This window comes from Uloborus diversus, chromosome 1 (assembly GCF_026930045.1).
Source record: "Uloborus diversus isolate 005 chromosome 1, Udiv.v.3.1, whole genome shotgun sequence".
Taxonomy (NCBI): domain Eukaryota; kingdom Metazoa; phylum Arthropoda; class Arachnida; order Araneae; family Uloboridae; genus Uloborus; species Uloborus diversus.
Genome location: NC_072731.1, coordinates 50,046,169 through 50,070,820, shown reverse-complemented (window position 1 = coordinate 50,070,820; position 24,652 = coordinate 50,046,169). Strand labels below are relative to the sequence as shown.

The 24,652-nt window shown below is 31.0% G+C and overlaps 1 protein-coding gene across 1 annotated transcript in view; it reads right to left on the bottom strand.

Annotated features, from left to right (window-relative positions):
* LOC129229563 (peroxisomal ATPase PEX6-like) overlaps positions 1-24,652 on the bottom strand; it is a 61,827-nt gene that overhangs the window by 31,105 nt on the left and 6,070 nt on the right. The window contains 8 exon segments of the mRNA XM_054863893.1: positions 815-892; positions 6,339-6,411; positions 7,047-7,158; positions 11,470-11,618; positions 19,602-19,695; positions 21,014-21,065; positions 22,500-22,540; positions 24,300-24,424. Of these exon segments, the coding sequence (XP_054719868.1) occupies positions 815-892; positions 6,339-6,411; positions 7,047-7,158; positions 11,470-11,618; positions 19,602-19,695; positions 21,014-21,065; positions 22,500-22,540; positions 24,300-24,424 (724 nt within the window).

The following is a 24,652-nucleotide window of genomic DNA, read 5'->3' as shown; positions in this document are numbered from 1 at the left end:
TTTTGAAATAAACAAAAATAAAAAAAATTAGTAAATTTCACGATCCAAGAAATATTTTTCATATTCCTACAAGAGTATGGTCCTTGTAGGACAATAACTTTACTGAAGCTACATAACTAGTTTCATGATTGCAATTTTCATAAAGGTTGCAAATTTCATTAACAGTTGCTTAAAATCTGAAAGAATAAGGTAATGTTTTATGAATAAATTTCAAATACAGTGAAGCTTGTGTAAGTTGACCACCTGCGGTGCACTACTTTAGTGGTCAATTTACAGAGATTGATTTATATGATGAGGGCTAATTCCGTGCCTGAAAAAAGCGGTCAACTTACAAAGGTGGTCAACTCTACAGGTTTTACTGTAGTCTTATTACAATTAATATTTTTAAATAAACTCATATGAAAAATTTCTGTGCTCATAATTTGAGATTGACTGCCCTTTCCTAGAGTAACAGATAATCTATTGCCAAACAAATAAATTAGAAAATGAAAAAAAAAGAAAGAAAAGTAGCATTTTTGGGAGAGGTAAAGCTGAAAGTGAAAAAGGACACAAGAAAGCAACATATGCCACCGGTTTTAGCTTCATCAGCTATGAATGCGGAATTCTCATGTTAAAAGAATATTCCCATGTTAAAAGAATAAGCAGGATGGCACGCCCTGCCTCTATAAAGTCTCTATACTGAAACCTAAATCATACAATCAAGAGAATTATTCATTTTAAAATAAACTTTAAAAACAGAAAATATTCCCAACACTTAAAATTCATGGTATGACTTGTAAAATGTTTTACTGTTGAATAATATGCTGGAAAATACCTTCAGCTGAGGCTTCTTTCTCCTTTCCAATACAATGAATATTTTTTAAAAGCACTATGCATGGAGCATAGGTTGAACCTAGTTAAGAAAAATAAAATATTTTCATTAGTTATGAATTGAACCATCTATTTTTATTTGATTGGAAAACAATAATAAATATCTGCATAAATTATTTTAAAAATCTAATTAAATGCTTAAACAAATACAGTAGCCCTTTGTTATATATATCGCTCATTCGGATATATTGCTCTTTTCTTCTGTCTCATAAAATATTAAAGCCCCCACCCCCTCTCCAAAAAAAAAAAAAAAAAAAAACCCCTTGGTTTTAGTTTCAAACCATTTGTGAAAACATATTGATATAGCACTCAGAAAAAGTGCCTTTCTTATTTTGTGAATGAACAAAACGAAAATGATTCTATTCTTCTGTTTTTGCTGGAAAAGCAGCAGCAATTCCTAACATCCAAATGTACATAACCCGCAGAATATTTCACTTTAAGATGGTTTGTAAACTACTTGACATTTTTTTTTTTTTTTTTTTTGTATTGATACTAAGGCCTTTCAATGAGTGAGAGACAGCAGGCAGGTGTTATACTAGTCCAAGTAGAAGAAGCCTTTTAGTACAGAAAATATTTGTGCTTGGATGCACAATTCCGGATTTGCATCAAAGAAAGGAAGAATAATCTGCACGGATGAAAGAGTTTTCTGGAAACAATTTGGTTAATTTTACTTTTTACATCCTATCTGCAGCAAATTGAAGAGATTAGAAAGTTTACTGAGAATAAGAGGGTATTGGAATGTTCACTTTTATCACACGGCAGCCAGGGTTGTTTAGTTTAAACCACGTTGATTTAAACCAAGTGGTTTTTTAAAAAAAACCATGTGGTTTTTTTCAAAAATGTTTTTTTTGTGAAAAACTTTATCGTTTTCTCCCAAATGTTTTCATAAATATAACATATTATTGCAAAGAGTAAAATCTAATTGATGCAAAGTAACTGGCAAAGCTTTATAGATAAAATACAGATTTAATAAATGAAGAAACTTATATTTTTTAAGGTAATGCAAGTTTGCTAAATTGTTTATTTTTCTTTCTTTCTTTTTATTTATTTATCTTTTTTCTTTCTTTTTTTTTAAATCAGCGCAGCTTTTCTATTAGGCACATAAATATACAAAGCAGACTAAGTTTTTCTAAAACTACATGGAGAAAAAAGCCAAGTAGCTCTTTTTTTATTCATTCAATTATCATTATTTTTCAGTCTTTTGCATTTCAAAATAATCTAAAAAGCATATTTCAACCAAAACTTCATTTACTACCTAACTTGCTTTCTTAAGGTTCATTGTGATAGATTATGTACCATTGAAGTGATGTATGTTTTATATCAATTTTAATGCTAGAATATTTAAATGACGAGAAAAAAAATAACTAAAGATGTCCAAGAACACTTAGAGTTGGCATAAAATTGCGGTAATATCTGCACACTTTTTGTATTCCCAATAGACGATGCAGTCAGAACAAGAAAAGAAAATATATAAAGTTATGAGAACAGAAAATATTTATATAACTCTGTGCTCTTATTTAAAAAAAATAATTTCAAAGAGCTTTTTTTTTATCCCAATATAATAAAAGAAGTCTCATGTATGATTGGTGGAAGATCAATAAACATTAATTTTTATGAAAATTATTAAAATTTATTATTAAAATATGTTAAAAGAGTATTTTCGTACTGAGGTTTTTATTTTATTTATTTTTTTCTTTGATTAAAAAAATTGTATTCCTAAATGCATTAAACCAGGAGAAATAATGTCTACAATGGAAAACATAATGATTTTCTTAAAACCTACTTGTCCTGCTTCTTTACTTGTTGTCATAGATACATTAGGTAAATAAATTAGATGATTTATAACTTTTTTTAAAACCTTTAAACAAAATATGCGTCGATCTTTTGATTTTTAAAGTTGTATAATGTACATCAGACTTTTGATTCATTTGTAGATACTGCAGAATACTTTCCATGTTAATTTTATTTTTATTTTTTTATTTATAGTAGACAGCTATGATTATGAGGAAATTAATTTTCAAGAATGTATTCTTTGTTATTTAATTATTAATGTCTGAACTATCACAGTAAATTATTTGCGTGCAGTAAATTATTACGTATTGTATTTTTACAATAGTTTAGATTTTCAAACAATATTCTCCAATAGAAACTTTTACGTATGAGAAAATGCAATTACGTACAAGATTTTACTCTTAATTATTTAATTGATTACAAAGAAATTAGGCACAAATATGAATATTAAACATTCCTTAATAATAATTTTATAAAATCTTCATGATAAACCTAAAATAAAATTGTTTTTCTTACAGCTATTTAAAAAAAACCAAATAAACCCGGTTTAAACCAAAAAAAGTTTTTTTTTTCAAAAAAAAAAAAAAAAACGGGTTTTATACCAACCCTGATGATAGCTAAGAAAGATCATCTTAATTCACCATTTGATGTTGGTACTTTTCTAATGCTGAAATAAATTTTCATAAATATTAATTTTTTTTACATTGTAATATGTGAGATAATAATTCACAAGCTACATTGAAACCAAGTAAGATAAATAAATACCTTTGTGCTGAATAGTAAAGTAAGAAATAACAACAAGGAACGCTTTTTTCAATGCAAAAAGTAATGAGCTTAGGAGAAAAAGACATCCGATTACTTTTTGCATTGAAAAAAGCGATCCTTGAAATGCCGAAACACGTGAAAATGCAGTAATCTGTAATTTGTGCGTTTTGATGTTGTTATTTCTTATTTTACTATTCAGCACAAAGGTATTTATCTATCTTATTTGTGGCTTAAACGGGCCTTACGTTTGCACTATTTTGTCCTCTTTGCATTATTCTGTTTTTGTTTATGTTTTCTGAATTTTGGTTATTGTTGCATTTTGATTGTGACTTTTTTCTTCATGTTTCTTATTCATTTGGTTATTGTTTGACATTGTTTATTCTCATTTGTTTTGTTTTTGTTTTTTATTATGTCTCAAACCAATAGGTTTTGCAATCTTCAGATTAAGAAGTTTTGTTTTTTAAACCATTTAAAATTTCTTCCAGAGTGTAGGCACCAGAAAATTATTCCGAAGTTTATCTCTTTGAAATGTAATTACCACTCTCTGTCAAAATTGATAAAGTAATCTTTCAGTCGAAATTGGCTTTACTTAGAGCTTCGATCCAGGAAACTTTATCGTTTATTGAACGTGAACTTTTTGATTAACATCTTTCGGTTTCAAATTCCATTACACACTTTGATATTATTGACAGAAATTCTTGGTCTAAAACTCTTTGTTCCTCTGATAAACCTGAAAATGTTTTGAAAAAGAAATAAGCTAAGCTCTATAAAACTTCTCATGTGGTTCCTCCAGATAATTTACCTATTGTTAATAAGAACGTTGTTGTTAATCTTTCTACTGTTCCATTAAGCAATCCTCAAATTGAGGCTCTAAAATGTAATGATAATTTTGCTGTGAGTCTTAAACCTTCTTTTTCAAAGTTTATTGCTCCTGTTGAGAAAGCTTTTAAATTTAGTGCCTTAACTTCCTCTCAAAAAGATTCGGTTTGGCATCTTATAGCTTCAAATATTGATTTTAACTCAAAAATTTCTAAACCTGTATTTGCTAATATTGTTAGCCATTCTGTTAAAGATGTAGTTTCTAATTCTGATCTGGTTGTTACCAAAGCTGACAAGGGTAGCCAAATTGTTGTTCTTAACAAATCATCTTATGTTGATAAAACTAATGATTTGATTTTTTCTGGTCCATTAGTCGAAATTTCTAAAGATCCTAGTGATAAAGAGTTAAAAACAATTTTCTCTGCTGTCAAGTCTGTTCAGTCTATTCCTTCAATTGTTAAAAACTCAGTTTTTCCATCTATTCCTAATTGTGCTAGATTTTATGCTTTACCCATGGTGCATAAAGCTGGTATGTCTTTTAGGCCAATTTTTTCGAATATTGGTACGGCTTCTTATAAATTTGCAAAATATTTAGTCTCTGTGTTTTCTCCTCTTTGGAGTCACAATTTATTTGCTATTATAAATTCTGTTGATTTTGTTAAAAAAATTCATAGTTTTGTTCTAAATAATTCTTTTATGGCTTCTTTTGACGTTAACTCTTTATTTACGAACGTTCCCGTCAAGAGTTCATTGTTATACTTTTGTAAAAGACTTCCTGAATTTCATTTCACCTATACGGAAATTGAGGATTTAATTTTCCTTACTTCTGCATGTCTTAAGCAATGCTCTTTTGTTTTTAATGGAAAATTTTATATTATGTTAGATGGTTTGACTATGGGAAACTCACTTAGCCTCATTCTTAATGATATTTACATGCATTATTTTGGGATTAAGCTGTTCCAGAAACTGCAGTTTCAATTTTATGTTGGGTATGTTGATGATTGTTTTGTTCTAATGAACCAGAATCAGTTTGAAAGTGATGAGGTTTTATCTATTTTAAATTCCATTGATCCTCATATTCAATTTTCTTGTGAGAAAGAACGGGATCAAGTTTAATGTGTACAATCGATTTCTATGCACAACATGCATAAAGATAGTGTGTATGAAAAGTAGCTGGCTATGATAGACGTTTGGCAGTCAAGGATTTTTCTCTGTGGTTCTTTGTAGAGCATTAACGCATCCATGATAGAATTTTCTTCCATGATAGAATCTTCTTTCACTAATAAATCAGAAAAGATCATTTCTATTGTCAAGGGACTTGCTCAAAATTTTCAATGTTACTGTTTTTGGTTCCGAGTAATCGATGTCGGTATCCTCATTGCTTTTTCCCTCCTTTGTCACTCCTAAGAGCTCTTCTTTCAGTGAGTTCTGAAACGTGTGGGTTCAATAACTTTACTTCTGAAAAGAGCTCTGGAACCAATCGTATAAAATGTCTCCAGTGGCCCAAGCTCGATTATTAGCACGTCGAAACGCAGTTCATTATGCATAATCTGCAATCTTTAAGAATTTGGATCTTGAAAGAGGGAAAAATTTTATCTGTTTGCATTGCTGCATCCGCGTAAAACTGAAACTCATCCACGTAAAATAAAATGAAGGTGTCAAATCTTAACCACGTGTAATCAAAACCACGTAAAATAAACCCATGTAAAATGAGGGTCTACTGTACTGTTTACCATATGAAAATCATGTCAAAAAGAGCGAATGCTAATTTGCTTGTATCTTGGATTTATAACTTTTTAATGACCTCGGCTATACTGCGTTTTCAGATATGGCACCCTTTTTCTTTGTTCCCTGATAAGCGCGATATAACAAGGGGTTACTGCAGTATTTGTTTCAGTTTTTGTCAGCAAAAAGCTAGCTATTGAACAAAAATGGGGGGAACAGTATCTGAGAGTAAGATAAGTGAAATTGTTGATAAAGAATCAAAGTACAAATGAAATATAAAATACAATGATCCGAAAACTTCAATAATAGCAAATATTTTTAACTCTCTCTCTCTTTCCCATGCATAATTTTTTTCAAAAAGCTAATACCTTTATCTATTTTGTTTCTTAACCGAGCTTCTGTAACAGCAGAAGTTTCACCTGTAAATTCATGGCAATTGACCTACAAGAGTAATGTTAGCATTCATTAATATAGTACTTGAACAATGCATGTAAATAATAAAAACAGAAATATCTTACTGCAGAAAATTAAAAGGAAATGTTATAACATTAATTCTCACTAAGTTGCAGAAAACTGTGTATACATGTTTTTCCAGGTTTCAAGGAATCTCTTTTTTAATGCAAAATAAGTGAGCTTATAAGCTCACTTCTTAAAAAAGGGAAGGGGGGAGGGTACCCAAAACACATGCATACAGTTCCCTGCAATTTTGTGTGTACTACCATTGTAATAATTCCTTTTAATATATATATACAGTAAAGCACCATTTATATGTTTTTGAAGGGACTGTATGAAAGAAGCTCATGAATGAAAAAAAGTGTAGTAGGTATACGTTAATGTTAGACTCTGCTGGAATCAATTTAAAAAACATGTAATTGATAAGAACATATAAAAGAGAAACCTATAAACAGTGCTTCCCTGTATATACTTTGCTAGAAATTTGTCTTAAGTAATAGAGTATTAAAAAGAAAACATTAAGAAAGTGAAAGAAAAATAAATAAACAAAATTATGGTACATTTAGGAAAAATATTTCGTGATTTTGAACTGTAACTCTTAGAATTCTAAATAAATATATTACCTGAAATAAATGAAGATTTAAACACCTGCAGACAGTTTTAATGACTGTGGTTTTACCACAACAAGTTGTCCCCGTAAAGAGAATGTTTGAACTAATATGGCAACTTTCACTTCTAGAAAACGTAGAAAAAAGTAATAACATTTATATTGAAAAAATAACATAAGAAAGCAACATTTTTTCAGAAATATGGAAGTATTTCAGACCAGGACAGTAAAAAAATATTTGTGAAATAAACGTTTTTAGTTATGTGAAAGTTCATACTTGCAACTTTTTTTCTTTAACAAATTCATTTAAAAAAAAAAAAATAATAATAATACAATCTTTTTTCTAAAAATAACTTTCCAAGCTTTATTGCATTTTATTTATGAATAAATAGAATAATTCACTGATTGCATTGACATTAGAAAAGTTAACATAAACATCTTTTGGTTACAGCAATTTCTTTATAACTGAAACATATTATTGCTTCATAGGTATTCATAAAGCTAAATCTACAGTTGACACATTCATGGCTTGTCTTGGCTACATTATTTCTTGCTGTCAAAATGTACTTGATTAAAATTATTATTATTATTATTATCATTGTCTTCGTTATATGGACAAAAATAACATTTTCACTTAAACAGAAAATCAATTATCATAAAAGAAATGAAGGTAGGGTTGGGCACGATGTATTACTTTTGAGCTTATGATGCCTTACCACTTACCAATCTTGCATCACAATCTAAACAAACTAGAAGAGACAAACCACAGCAATCTGCAACTAATGCTGAAATGTTAAATGTGCAACAACCAATATATATATATACTAATACTCAAAGAAGGAAATCCTACAAACTAATTGAATATTATCAATTTTCGAAGTGCTGTTTAGCAATCAATTACACAAAAAGACTTTCTGGTGCAACTGATTGTTCAATAGCCATTAACCCCTTGAGGACCAGCGCGCGGAAAACAAAACGCACTCACGGGACCGAACGCTCTGCAATGGAACGTCGCCACGGGCCCACGCACTTTGAGCTGTTAAGCCTAATTTTCCTAAAAAAATCATATAAAATCAGAATTTCAATATAAATACTCCAAATTTATAGGATATGTAAATAATGTATAACTACTTAATATTTATTAACACCAAAGGTATAACACTAAAATAAAAGAATTAAATATGCAAAACACTAACCTTCTGTATGCACACAAAAATAAAGGATACGATACGCAAATAAACATATGAACAAATACCATTGAAATCAGAATGAAAAAAACCTGTGCTTTACTAGTCTTTATGAACTTAATTTTAAAAATTCTGCTGCATGTGGTATAGTTCAAAACAAGGATCGACACACAGTCCTACGTTGCATATTTTGCACTCATAGTACGAAGTTCGCCTTGACTTTTTGTTTTTTGCGCAAACGACGCATCGTCTTCTAGCTTTGTTACCTTTTCCATCAATGTAAATTTTCGGAAAATGTCTACCGGATAATCGGAAAGGTTGAGTGTCCGGTGATTTTGGAGCTATCTTATGAGTCTTCGGTTTGCTAAACTTATCAGTTATTTGATGAACAATTCTAGTTCTGAATTCCAAAGCTGATAGTTTTTCTCCTTTTACTTTCAAATATATAATGTTTGCGTTTAGAAGTGCCATATCTAAAAATCCAAAAAACAGTTTTTTATACCATTTAACTGTTTTTCTGAAAGCAGGATAATGGTGAATGACTGAATCACCACAGTCAACGCCTCCCATGTTTTGATTGTATTCAACAACACACAATGGCTTTGAAATGTCCTCTCCAGTCTTTCTGTCTTTCTTGCCGACTGGCACAATAACATTGTCATGAGCAGTTGACAGCATTAAAACAGTTTTCTTTTTGTCCTTAAATGCAAATAAATTCACACAATTTTTCTGCATCACAACAGTTTCATTTTTTTTCACATCAGGAATGATTTTCGGCATTCCTTTTCTGTTTCGCATGACAGTCCCACACATGTTTGTGTTGTTTTCATGCAGATATGAAGCAAGGTTTGGGGACACAAAAAATCTGTCTAAATATAAGTTGTATCCTTTTCCCAACAGTTCTGATAAAAGTGTTTTCACAACTCTCTCACCGTAGAGACCTGCAGTTTGAATGATCTCAGTATCCTTTCCAGTGTAAACACAACAGTTCCATATGTATCCTGTCTGCGATTCACACAATTTATATATTTTTATTCCATATCTCGCTCTTTTAGATGGTATATACTGACGAAAACTTAAACGTCCTTTCCAACCAAACAGAGTTTCATCAATGCATATGTTTCTTTCAGGCGTAAGTATGGACTTGAAATTTTCTATTAGTGCAGTTAGTACTGGCTTGATTTTCTCCAGTTTTTTCGCTTCGGTATCGGAATTAAAATGCAGGAATCTCAAAATGTCTAGGAATCTGTTTCTTGCCATAGCCATGCTAAAAAATGGTGTTAAAAGTATTGTATTTGTAGAAAAATACATTTTTAAGTTAGGTTTTCGGATGATACTCATTAGAATTACTAATGAGAGAAATATCATAAGTTCATCCACTGTTATGTTCTGAAAAGGCTTGATAAGACAGCTAGTTGAGGGTTCAGATTCACTTTGCTTTTTCTCGATTATTTTCTGAGCAAAAGCATTTGTTTCATTGACGATGATATCTAAAAGTCTCTCATCAAAGAAAAGGTTAAAACAATCCAGTTCAGTCACTGGCTGCGCAGTGGTAAAATTTGGTCCAGTTCTCACCGAAAAGTCAATTTGCGGAATTTGTTTTATCTCTGAAGACCAATTAGTGGCAGGCTCAGAGCAAGCATCGCCTGCAACCTCTTCATTATAATCATATCCTTCAGTTTCTGAGGAAGATGAACCTTCTGAACCACTATAATTTCCTATATCACAGTCACTATCTTCGCTAGTTTCGGAATCACTTTCATTCATAATTTTACTAATTTCACTCTCCGTTAAATATCTCGGTCTTTTAGCCATGGCTAACAAAATTGAACTAACTACATCTCTTGCACATGCCTCAAAAATCCCACAAAATACACCCTGAAGAACCCCTTCTCCCATCCTAGCCATCTGGATTCAATAATCGAAGTTCAGCAAGTGAAAGAAATGAATAAGAAAGAAGTGAAAGCAGAAAAGAAACCGAAATTAACATGTACTTCCAAATCAAAAGTGCGCTTCTAAAGAGCCATAAATCCTCAGACCTCTGCTAAGCACTTTGAGAAATATTCAATTCCCTCCCCCTCTCATGTATTAGTCAGCTAGATATAGTTATTTCATTACTGCATTTGAAAAAAGCAGAGCAATAAACAAACGCGCTGGCGTCCTTTTAACTGTCAGTTTAAAGAGCCAGAACTCCCGGTTTGTTTACATTAATAAATCTATCCTACTACCCTATCAGACAGCGCGAAACTAAAACTAACGCCTGTACATGAAGGTCAAATACCATGTGACTCGAGTATGATGAAAGTTACAACCATTTAGCGCCATCTATTATCATTTAAAAATTCAAATAAATCGTTCCGTTCTGAAAACGCGCCCACGTGCCGCTGGGATGTAAGCGTCGACAAGAGAGCGTCGCGGTAAAGTGCCGCTGGGAAAATAAGAGAGGAATCGTTCTGTCACGCCGGCGTGCCGCTGGGTTCGAACGGGTTAATTCACACTGTACAAACAAGTGTGAATTGAAAATACGTTGAAATGCGGTTCTATTGTAACCTGTGTGACATTTTACACTATTTTTTCTTTTCAAAGTTCTTTTTCATTAACTCAGCATCAAAAAACCAATAATTGGTTATCTTATTTTACATACTCTTCTAAAATAATTGCAGGGCACAGTAAAATTATCTTTAGTTTTTAATATTTAATTACTAATTTTATAAAACTTGTAACATCACACACGTTACCAGTTTTATAAAATTAATAAATAATTATAAAAAATTGAGAATAATTATAGTGTGCATGTAATTGTTTTAGAAAAGTATGTAAATATTAACTAATGCTTGGTTTTTTGATGCTGAGTTAAAGAAAAAGAACTTAGAAAAGAAAAAAAGTAGTGTGAAAATGTCCAACATGTTATTATGGAATCGCCCCAAATCTGAATATTTTACAAGCTAGGGATTTGGGTTATGTAATTATTTAATAACAACATTTCTTTAAAATATTCAAAATAATAATAATACAAACTTTCTTCCAACATATTTTAGCAATAGGAATTAAATAAGAGCATTAAAAGAATACTCTGATTCAATAGCTGTTATTTAAACCTATCAATTTATTATCTAACCAAACGTCATTTGTGAAACTCAACAACATAATAAACATAATTTGGAAAAACAGGAGTGATTTTAATAAACTAGACACTTTTCCATATGACTAATAGTGTAATTAGTGTTGGATTAAACAATAAACTCAACTCACTGTAGCTTCAGAAAAGGTAAAATAAGGTTCTGCAGAGTATATACATAGTTCATAAGACCATTTGGTACTGCATTCCAAACTGGATGATATGATGATGAAGCAAGATAAGTTTCCATGGTGACAGGTACATAACTTTGCTTTGTCCCAAGCTATAATTAGATTTTTAAAAAAATCATATGAGTTAGAATAACAAACAAATGAAAACATTACAATACAAAATAACAAAATTGTTTTTTGTAATAAAACTTGACCATGGAGAGATGGAAGATAACCTTGAAACAAAACATCTTTCGTATTATTTGTGACAGGTAGAATCAGCAAGCAAGGGTGCCCATATGCAAAATTGTAAGGGGGGAGAGCTCAGATATTTTCCCCATGGTTTAGCAGAATATTTTCTCCATGGAAACTGATTTTAGTGCAGATTAGAATTATTAAAATTTGACATTTTTAAAAACTTATTCATTAACGGCTGAAGAAGAAATGTTTTTACATTTTTGCAAAGTAAAAAGTACTAAAAGCAAAGAAGTTCTAAATTCCAAAGGGGCTTGAGCCCCCACTTGCCCTCCCCCCCCCCCCCCATATGGGCTTGTCAGCAAGAAAACACCAAGTAGGAAGGGGTGCGTTCTCGTTGATCCGATCTATTACAATATAATAACAACCTATTACAAATCATACAAATGTTTCAGCTTCAAGTTCATCTGCCATCTTTCTGTAGGCAAGCTTTCCCTGTAACAAGTAGATATTAAACAATTTATTTAATCAAAAATAACATTGTAAAAAATTAGAAAAAAATAAATATCTACTTATTGAAATATACATAAGGAAATACATGTTGTGAATTTTGATTTAAAGCATAGAATATAGTTAAGTAAAACTAAACTCTGCTTCTATTAGTAAATTTTCACTTTTGGTGAAAAATACTGGAAGTTTAACAGAGTAAGTTGAAAAATATGAGGGGGAAAAATCAGTAGTGGAAAATAAATAACTCATTAAATTCCATTTGTGAACATAAAATAATCTTTTAATTTCTACAAATTGATGAAACATTTTTATCAATTAACAGCTAAAACAAAAGCTGCTTTAATGACTTTTCAGTAACATATGTTACATATATTATAATTGCATTCATTTTTTTAAAAATCTTAACACAGGCATATTATACAGTCGGACCCTGATTTAATGAACTTCTATTTAATGAATTTCGCGATTTAGCAAATTTTTCTTTTTCCCAGACTAAAATGAAGGCAAAAACCGCTATTTACCGAATAATAAACGCCAAATTAACAAATTATTTTAACAGTCGAAAAAAAAAATTTCGGTTAATTTGAGTTAGGAAATATTGGATTGTTTTCCATATGTTTCATTCCATATTGTCTGAAACAGCAAAAAGCTTTTCTTGGAATCAGCAATTTCTGATGGGCAACCAACGAATACTGATTCTGAGGCAGAAAGCAATAGTGAAACTCCCATTAAAAGTGTTATTCCTTCAAATGCTTTACATGGCCTGGAAGCTAAAAAAATATCTCATGCAGTAGGCTACAAATGACACAGTATTTTCTTCTCTTCATAAAATTGAAAGATAACTATTTTGAGTCAAGTATCAAGGAAATTGTCAAACATCTATTACTCAGTAACTCAGTAGTTTAAAATTTCTAATTAACTAGTGTGTAATAAGTCATCAAATGCTGAATAAAAAGTGTGCACTTTATAATTACGAATATTTTCGCGCAGTTGCTTATTAGGGGTTAAAATAAGATAAGTGCAGTTTTTTTTTTAATTTCACACTCCGATATTACGAATAACCCCAATTTAACGTATAAAAGTTTTGGTCCCGATGAATTCATTCGGGGGGTCCAACTAATCGGGGGTTAAATCGGGGTCCAACTGTATATCATACCAACAAGCAGTTTTGAAAATGTTAGCTCTCACAGGGATGTGCCAACCAAAACTAGCTTTTTGAGCAATCTTAGGAACAGGAAAATGGTGAGTTTGGAGCAGCTTGTAGCAGTAAAATGGCGAATTTGTAGCAGCTTGGAGCAGTGAAATTGTAAATTTGGAGCAGCCTGGAGCAGTAAAATCACAAATTTGGAGCAGCCTGGAGCAGTAAAATCGCAAATTTGGAGCAGCTTGCAGCAGCAAAAATTTAAATTTTGCATTAATTTGGAGCAACTATGCACATTTCAGGGCTAGAAAAATGCATGTTTGTCTAAAAAATACATACCCGAATAAAATTTTTACATGCTCAATTTTTTTGTTGTATTATAACAAAAATATTTGAATTTATAGCATTAACCAGACAGAAAACTAATTTAAAAGTTTTATATCTGAATCAAGAATTATTTCAATATAAAACATAAAAAAAAGTTTAAATAAATAGTACACAATGAGTTGTCATTAAAATTACCAATACTTAATTAAAAAATAATAATAACTGCATGCCCAGTCGGGCATGTAAGGGTAAAAGATTCATTACTGATCGGAATTTTTATATGCCCCGGGCATGTTGGATAATATAATTTTTGAGCCCTGATATATTTCACACACAGAAACATCTGTGACTTATACATTACTGCTTTAGTGCACATTTAAGTTATAGTGCTTTGATAACTATTTTTAAAATTTGTTAGCTTTTATGTTCATATATACATGTAAATGACATAAGATACTGAACTCAAAAACTTATCCAAAAAGGTTTTTAAAAAAAAGCAAAAAAGAATGGTTAAATTTAAAAACTTTACTTCAACAAGTGAGTTTAAAGAGCTATTAATTTATCTTTGTCTTTATTTTTTTTTTTAGTATGTGTAAGTTATTTACTTATATTTGACCTTATTACTGTCATCTATCTATCTCTCTCTCTCTCTCTCTCTCTCTCTCTATATATATATATATATATATATATATATATATATATATATATATATATATATATACACATATATATATATATATACAGTCGGCGCTCGATATAACGACCATCTCTGTCCCAGAGAAAAAGGTCTTTATAACGAGTGGTCGTTATAAGAGGTATAAATTTGAAAAATGTACACCGTCATCATGCATGCCCAAGTAAATGCCCAAATTTTTTTTATCATAGGAATTTTTAGAAAAGTCGTGTGCAAAATATTATGACAGAATATTAAACAAGTTTTAAAGTAGAAAATATAGGGAGGAAAATGTTACACACTTTCAAATCTACTACTACTACTACAACAATTTCTGAAGATAAAACCAGAAACAGAGGTCTGCCTTTTTAGCAGACGTGATGTTTGCAAAACATTATTTTAGGTTTCAGATATAGGTGATAAATTGTGTTTCTCTTGCTTTCCAAAGAAACATTTAAAAGTCCCTCGAGAACCCCAAATCTTTAAAACCACTAAATTCAAACACCAAACTACCAATACATCTGTCAACTCCCTTTTCTTAGGAATCTGGAAATTTCTCGATTTTTCCTCCCATTTTTTTTTCTGTGCTAGCTGTGGTGAATGGTAATCTCCCCCCCTCCCACCCCTCTTAAAGTTGGATTTGACATTGAAAACTTCAGGCAGATGTCCGTAAACAATAATGTCATTCCAAGCTACAAATTTGTTTTATTGGAAAGAACACAAGAAATAGCGTCCGCTGATTCGGTCGCTGTATTGGATTAGACCATACTGAACGGTCGTTATAACGAAAGCAAATTAACATAGAGTTTATAGGAACAAAGTTGGGACTTTAATCCCTGGTCGTTATAATGGGATGGTCTTTATAATGTGTGGTCGTTATAATGAGCGTCGACTGTATATATAACGCTTGTGCGTGGCGCAAAACAAGCCTTTATTTCTTTCTCTCCGTTGGCAACGATCTGCTTTGTTTACGTACGATCGTTGTTTACAAGTGCTACATTCTCGCTTCTAGCGTTCAATGTCTAGCGTTAGAATTTTGATTTTTGAATGAGTGTTTTCTATCACTTCAATACAAATTACAAAGAAAAGAGCAGTGTGCTTGGGAGTCTTTAGACGAAAGATTTAAACGCTGATCAGTCAGAAATGCTGCCGATAGGATTAGGCGCACAAACGCACGCCCCGGCGTGCGTTTGTGCGCCTTTGAACAGCGATTTTCAAATCGAGTTAGTTCTGTAAGTGTTTTCAAACGTATTTCCGGTATAATCATGCACTTTACTGGAGAAAAGAGTTGAAATAACAGTAATAGTAATAAAACTGGAGAAAAATAATATTTTATTTTTAAAAAAAATGCTAATAGTAACACTGAGACTTATCATCGAATACCACTTATTTTATTTTTTTTTTATTATTTTTTATGTATAGTAACGTGCCTTTTAAATTCAAACGTGAACAATTTCCTGTTAGTTGCCTTCCTAATGACTATAAATGAGGCACAGGGTCAAACTTTTGATAAAATTTGTTTAGATGTGACAAAACCACTTTTCAATCATAGACATGTCATATGTAAGGCATTCAAGAGTCATATCAGTTGATTATGTCTCTGTTGTATCTGAAAACCCAGAAATTTTCTATTGTATATGCAGAGAAGTATTATGATTTTCTTTTTTTTAAATCCTTTGCAAAGTTAATGTTGATGTCGAAAGGTTTTTCCCTTAACCATAGTGCTTACAAAAAATAAAGTTCCCTACTTACCAGGGCTGCAGAGTCGGAGGAAAAATGTCTTACTCCAACTACAGGATTTTTAGAGACTCCAACTCCTTTACCAAAAATTAGTCTGAATCCGGCTGTGACTCCACAAATATTGGCAGAGCTGCAAATTTTGAGAGAAAATTACCGAATCCGTCTCTTGAAATTTTAAATCTTCGACTCATACTCCTTTACCTTAAAACCAGTCCAACTCTACAGCCCTGCTATAGCTTACCACGAAAAGAAGGCGTATGACCTCAATGCAAAAACATCATTTGTAATAGGTTGTTTGTTATTATTTTGGAATAGATAGGATTAGCTAGACCACGCCGCTTACTATTTGGTGCTTTCTGGAAGATTCAACCTATTACAAATGATGCAAATCATGTTTTCCTTCAAGGTCATCTGCCTTCTTTTCGTGGTCAAGCTTTACTAACTGCAACCTGTAAATTCTGAAGTTTTTTTCCCAACCACATTTTTGTATATACAGTGAAGCATACCGCTTATACGTTTTTGAAAGGACTATGAAAAATGCTTACAAATGAAAAAAGATGTATAATTGGTAAAGATTAATGTATATTAGACACTCCAGGGACCAATTTTAAAACAGGTACAATTGATAAAAACGTATAGAAGAGAAACGTATAAACCGTGCTTCACTGTATTATGTTATTCCACATAGACTAAATGAATTTATTGGACAATTCTCATTGCAAAACATGTCACTTAGTTTTGCAATGCATTGAAGTTAAGAACTGAACAACAATGACAAAGTAAAGCAACAAATTGAATCGTGAAGAGCGAAACATTTCACATACTTTTGCAATGGCATTCATTTTAAGAACTGAACCGCAGTGACAAAGTAAAGCAACAAATTGAATCGTGAAGCCTAATTTTACTGCTAATATGTTTTCACAAAATCATTTTGACCCTCTGCTTTATTTATGGTCATTAGGAAGGCTAATCCTACGGGAAATTGTTTACGTTTGAATTTAAAAGGCACATTGCTATGGGATGAAATAAATGGTGTCCGAGGTATGACAAATATTAGTGTTATATAATAATCAAAAATTTTTTTGCTACAATAATATTTTTCTCCAGTTTTATAATTATCAGTCTTAGGTCAACCCTTTTTCTCCAGTAAAATGCATGATTAATCCGTAAATGTGTTCAGAAACACTTGCGGAATTCTCTCGATTTGAAACCGGTGTGCATTTGTGCACCTTAGCCTGTCGGCAGCATTTTTAACCAATCAGCGTTCAGATCTTTCATCTAAAGACTCCGTAGCCCACTGCTCTCTTCTTCGTAAATTATATTCAAGTGCTCTGAAGCCCAGAGGCTCAGTGGTAGCACTTCCACGCTGCAGGTCCGGGTTCGATCTCCGGGTTGGTCATGACTGATTCAGTCGTTCATTCCGTCAGTGGGTCGATAAAATGAGTACCAAGTATGCTTGGGAACTAAACCCTGGGGGTTCTGCATTAGGCTGACCTCTTAACCGGAACATCTGCCTAGCACCCCAGAGCCCTTGGTCAGAAGGAGTGAGATGGGTACAGTAAGCCTTGGCCCTCATAAGCTGTTGTGCCACTGGATTTGGTTTCTTGACTCTTAAAACACTCATTCTAACATTTTTTTAAATAAATCACTGCTTTCAGAGAGTGTCAGAAGTTGTTTGCTCTTTGCAACTGTTAGACATTTTAAAACATATATACACCCATATTTTGACACTGAACATAGTATAGTTAATGACCATGAAATGTTTTTAAGTGTGTTAACATTGTAGGGTTTTTTCACTGCAATTTCTTTTGCATTCAGTAAATGTAGGAAACAATGATTATATTATGTTTGTAATTTTAGTACAAAAATATTTCTTTGCATACTTCTCTCAAAAGATAATGGAATTGCAAACTTTTGCTTTAGAATAATCCAATGCACAAATTGCAAGTCAAAGTAATTGTCCCCTTTAAATGTATGGAAATCATAAGTGTTATGAGATTCATCTTAAAAAAAAAGAAAACAATACCCTTTTTTTAATACAGATAAAGCTAGACTAATATTTGGTGGCCGGTGAGTGAGAGTAGCGATCCGAAGGAACTGCGTAAGCAGTTCCAGGGGTTAGCGAGCGTCAGCGAGCAGGGGCGATAGCCCCCTAGTTATTATTATTATTATTACTTTGTCACATATGTTTATATATTTATATACTGAACTACTTGATTAAAAAATCTGAAGATCAAGCAAAGGCAACATTAATACTTTTTATTTTTAACTGTTTGATATTTAATCACAAAATTAATAATGAAATTACGATGCCAATCAAAATTAAAAATCAATTTTCTGTCTTAAAACAGAAAGAAACTCAGGATTAAAAACTTGTGAACAATATTAATTTCTGCAGATGGTTTTTACTTAAATCAATTTGGATGCAACTGGATTGATATTTTCGAGTGGGCGTGATAAGAACACGAACTTACAAGTCCTCATATTATAAAAACAAAATATAAGAAAGGTTGAAAATAATGATCCACACAAAATGTTTCAAGTCAAAGGAACATAATCACATAGAAAATTAAAACAATCGAGTTTTTCAAAAGCGGATGCAATCGGATTTTGAAATGCGCAAAAAATTGTTACCAAGTCAAAAAGTCGTAAAAACAAGCTCCAAATGCATAAACTTGATATTTTCCAAAATTTGCCAAATATACCAAAGGAACTGCAACATAAATGCAAAATTGCGCTTTTGGCGCAAGTTTGTTCAATTTTGGCATAGAAAAGTCCATTTGGAGATCTTTTGGAGCAGTTTGGCGCAGGATCGGTGATTGGCGCAGTTTGGCTCAATTGGCACATCTCTGCCAGCATAACAAGAATTAAAAAGGGGCGTACAAACCGTACACCTGTCTGGGATGGCAAGGGCAGCATTTTGGGTCAAATATTTAAAATGCAATCTCTGTCAGAAAAAAGTCTGCATAAAAGTGTTATACAAATAATTCTTTTTGTAACTTGGGAGCTCAAAAAATATGAATATAGCGTCACACTGATTTTTTTGGAAGTTGCAACCTAACGTATTAAAAAATAAAACCTGGAGAAGGGGGGGGGGAGTAACCCCCTGTGGACTTCCCAAAAAAATTGTCCTCATTTGGCAAATTTTGTCCGATGATTCCTCAAATTCGGAGTCGTAATTGCAATATTGCTATTCTTAAATGCCCAAATGTTCCTTTTCATTAAATGCATGTATGTGTATTTATCAATCGATAAAATTTCGACTTCAACACTGCAAATTGAGAATTTCTCCTTTAAAAAATTTAAGTTTGAGGCATCCCTGTTCTTGACCAACATTGAGGATTAATAATTTGACCACAGGACCAGCTTATCTGGTCCTAAAGCCTTTTGATTGTTGTCACTTTTGTATTTGGATTTGAAATTATGCCCTCTAGTTGTGTCACAATTTTTCTAGGTTTGTGATACATCAAAACAAATATTAATGATTATTTAAATAATTTTCAAGCATACCTGGTACAAACGTGTATATTTATTACTAATCAAAAAACCAGATGAAGAATTTGAACCCTCAATTGTTGGAATACGAAAGTGTACAATAGGCCACCTAGAAATAAAAGGAAATATTTATAAAATAATTTGCATAAATAATTTTGAGTACATAAACATGTTCTAGGTATAGTAAAAAACTAAATAACAACCCATGGGAATCAGGAAGAGAGAAGATAAAGAAATAGCTACCATTCTAAGAATTTTTGCAACAAGCTTCCCCCAAACACAAAAATTCAGAAGTCAGTTATTTTTTTATTTTTAAGGTGAAAAAAAATTAGAGAGACTATTTTATTCAAATTTTGAGATGCAAAATTTCTAGAAATTTTGAAGCAGTGGATTTTTTCTTCAGGGGTTCTCTAAAAAAATTTATTCATTTTTTTTATATAAATTAAAATTTATTTAATAGTTATATATATTTTTTTGAAAACATATTTTTGAAAAAATATTTAAAGATATATGCAATTTAAAAAAATCACCAGTAGTTTTTGTGTTCAAAGCAACAAAAGTTATCTAAATTAGACAAATCAGGACTCAACTATAAATTTTAATTAAGATGTGATTTTTTAAGTTTAAATCAAATTTTTACAGAAATTTGATTTTTTTTCTTTGGAAACTGATATTTCAAACTGTAAGTTGCTTTTTATGGAACTTTTATAATTTGTTACATGCACTTATACATATGTGTGTACACATTTGCACAAACATTAAAAATGCACTAAAATTTTTACATAAAAATTTCCACTAATTGATATTTATTCTGTGTATACATTTCCAGTACAGATGAGAAAAGTAGAAAATAATACTTCGGTGTACAGGGAAATTAAATATCTTACAGCTTGTATCATTAAGGTTAGGGTTTTCAAGTGGGATACTGAACATAAAAAAATATTTAAACAAAATAAGCAAAAAATTTAAAAAATTAAAATTTTTCTGGAGGGGGAAAAAAACTTTTTTGGTAAAAACGGTTAATTTCCCTAAATTTTCATTTTTTTTTTTTTTTTTTGAAAAAGTACTAAACAATAACTTAAAATTTCCAAGAGAAAATGATTTAAAATATTTTTGTTTTCTACATGAAAGTGTGGTGCATTTTGTTGCGTTGTAAGTGGATTCACTTGATTTTTATTTTTATAGGTAACATGAAAAAAATTCATGTAAAAATAATTATTTGTTTTGAAGATGCAAAACTAACTATTCATATTAAAAAATCACACATATATACTTCCATGTTTATCCATCTTATTTGATTCATTTTATATAGTGATTCTTTAAAAAGTATGTTTTATCATCAAACAATATCATATGTTTCATTCAGATATTCAAACAAAAGATTATGTATAACGTTTCAAAGACATTAACATTAAAAAAATTAATACTTCAGTTTGTCAACATCTTCATCCTGCATCTTTGCAAAAAAATCCAATTGACCTATAAAAAATGGTCAATAGAAATTACATCTCCAAATAAGAAATATAAGCATATTCGAATAATATGTACATTATTAGAACATGATCTAATAATAAATACATTACTAAATGCTAACAACAAAGCATGTTTTAAAGCAGTGATATTGAAAAAAAAATTCCTCTTGGTCCGCAAACATACAAGTTATGGTATTTGGACCTTAAATTTTTAAAAAATTAAAATTAATGTGCAGTTCTTTAATGCAGTACCCGCCACTAATAAAATCACTGGATTATAAAATCAGCTGCTTTTTAAAATCAAATCTGGAAGAACAGAAACATTGCAATACCAAAACATGTTAAAACCATTCTTTAATAAAATCAACATCGCCGTTATATGAATTCAAAATTTTGGACATCGTACGCAAAAAGTTGATGAAGAAGCTCCAAGAAGTGAAGGAATTGGTCTCAGAAGATGAGGAAATCTCAGCGCCAAATTTGCCTCTTCAATGTGAGAAAAGCGCTTGATGATATACGATACTCTTTAGAGCAAAGAAGAAAATATAATTTTGTACGTTACAAAACATTTGGTAAATTCTCAAACGATATTGAATCTTTACAATTGTGTTAACCAAACTGCAATACGCCAATATTTTGAAACCCTTGTTTAAAAAAACCCTTATGTTTAGTTAAAATGACAACTGTATTTTGAAATACTTAAAACAAAAACAAATGACGTAATTCATTTCGTTTTTTAAAGTATTTAAACTTCAAAACATTTCATTTTTTAAAAAAATGTAGTTATGTTGGTTTATAAAATCAGCCGCTTTATAAAATCAAATGTCCTGAGAACGAATGTGATTTTAATAAGTGGTGGTCACTGTACTGTTAAATTCATTTAACATTTCATTTTGGGAGGCTAAATCAAATTAACTTAAGAAAAAAAAAAGCATTTTTAGGGTTAACCTGCACAAAAATAAATGCATGCAAGTTTTTTACTGGCTATATCGACCCTTCTCTAAAGCTTGGAGGACGTAAGGTTGAACAAACACTGATGTTCAAATGCATAAAATTCTTTATTTCTGCACTTTGCAATAAGGCAAACACATAAACATTCATGAAAATGAGCTAGATAGACTTTAAAGTAAGAAATAACAATGTCAAAAAGCACAAATTGCAGATTACTGCAAACACGTGTCCAACAAAAGGCTTTTGTTGGATGTCTTATCATCCATAAGCTCATTTATTTTGTATTGAAAAAAGGCGTTTCTTGCAACGTCAAAACATGTGTCTGCAGTAATCTGGAATTTGTTTTTTGACATTGTTATTTCTTACTTTATTTTTTAGCACAAAGGTATTTATTTATCTTAAATAGATCTTAGTTCAAAAAAAAAAAAAAACACATATTGCATATGATTTATTATAATTCCAAATAATTTCAAATCTTGAAAATCATTACCTTTAGATTTAGTGCAAATCATATCCCCTTTACAAATATACCTACACACAAGAAAAACAAAGATTATGTGATTTTGTTTAAATTTATTGAATAAATAAATTCAAAGATTTTATGCATTATATATGATTATGTTCAATAAACAGGCTATTTACTTTCATATTATTAATTTTCATAATTCAATATGAGACCGTGAGATGGGGGGTAAAAGGGATGTAAGTGAAAGGAATGTAAGGGAATATTTTCAAGTTTTGAATAAAATGCATTAAAAGATAATGTCTTAGGTAGGCTTTCATTGATTTTTTTTTTTTTTTTAAATCATGCTGTACAACATCACCTACCAGAGCTGGTAGTACTATCTCTTGCCCCAAGACAGAGGAGAGAGTCACCTACCATTTGAACTGGTTATCTCCAAATTTTTAATTCTGTCACATACATCTCTTTGTTTCTCACTGCCCCATATAAAGGTTTATTAATTAGCCTAAAAACAAATCCAGCATAAAGTGCTTTTAAAGTTTCAAAACAGCATGATTTACATAATTGAAAAATTTTCATGCCAATTGCTTCAAATTTTGTGCAACACAAAATATTTTTTTTTCAAATTTTGATTTTTTTTTAAGTTTTGAAAATTCAGCTATCTATGTATGCTTCCTTCACCCCTATATCCTTAATTTCTATTTATAAAAAATACTTACAATCACAAAATATCTAATGCATTATTTGCAATGCTGTCCACCAAAGGGAGGAGGTGCATTTGAGCAAATCTGCCATTACTCTTTTAGGAATGGGCAACCCTGGACAATGATTGTCTTTACTTTCAACCTTTTAAAATTTCACTGCAAGAAGTATTGTCTTCAAAAAGTTTTTATTGATTACACTTATAAGGATTAACAAATTGTAATGTAAGTTTCTTATCACAGTTAAAATTTATAAACAATTATATCATATTAGCATTCTAATAAATATTAAAACTTGTTATACAAATTAAACGGACTATGGGGAAAAAAATTTGAAATAAGTTACCTGTTTAAACTTTAACTACCAGGTGATGAAAGGTGCATTAAGAAAAAATAACTATGTGTGGAAAAAAAATTTGATTTTATGATAGACTTTGTTCAATGCTTTCTATTTCTTTCAATTAGATATTCAAAGCGCATTGTAGAATGTTCAACAGCAGCGTGAAAGGTTTCCCTATCAGCCCAGAAAAAGAATTTCTTCCAGCAGTCTACAATGCAAATATAAAATCCGAAAAAATCTTCAAGGGAAAGCAGCATTAGGTTAGTCATAACCATTGAGAAGTGATAAAATGGTGGGAGTGAAGACTTTCTTTCTTGAACCAAAGACCCCAAGTCACCAGAGATTTTAAAGCAAAGCATTAAAAGAAATCATGTTTTCTTCGCTAGTTTCATGCAAAACGTGTCAACCATTTGTCGTTGTTGAGTCAGGTGACTTGGAGTCTTAGCCTCAGCTTTTGCTAAACCAATGACTGGACTTGCTCTTTCTATTTAATAAATCCAGCTTTAAGGTCTTAACACTTGTCATAAATCATCACCAAGGGATGCCTCAAAACAAAATTTAAAAATTACAAATAAAATGAAGTTAAAGCTTCAAAATACTTTTTTACTTTTATGGGAAACAATGTCACCTTTTTCAGTTTTTCAACAAAATATGAGCCTTTTAAACCTTTGTAGTTGCCAATATCTTAGAAGTTTAAAATGCCTTAAATAAGTAAGTAATGCATTAAATGGAAGCATTACAAGCATGATTTGAGGCGAACAAAACAGTTAAAAAAAATACATTTACCTTGGAGTACCAAAATAGTTTGAAAGCATGGCATCACAATTTATTTTGCCATCATAATTTGGTGACTGAACTAAACAAACGTAAGCTTCATCAGCATAAGAAGGCATGTAATTCGCATCAACAGGCTAGAAAAATAAATCAAAATTTTAGAAGTACAAAACAAGAAAGATTCAATACCAAAATTTCACAAACATAAATAAAGTTAACAGACATGCCTAATTAAATGTATTTATATAATCCAAAAAAAACCCCATTACATTTTTGCTAGAAAATATTTTTTCAAACAAAAATTTGCTGTAAAAGCACTTATTTTTGTGAGCCTTAATTTTTATCAGAAAAAAGATATTGGTGAT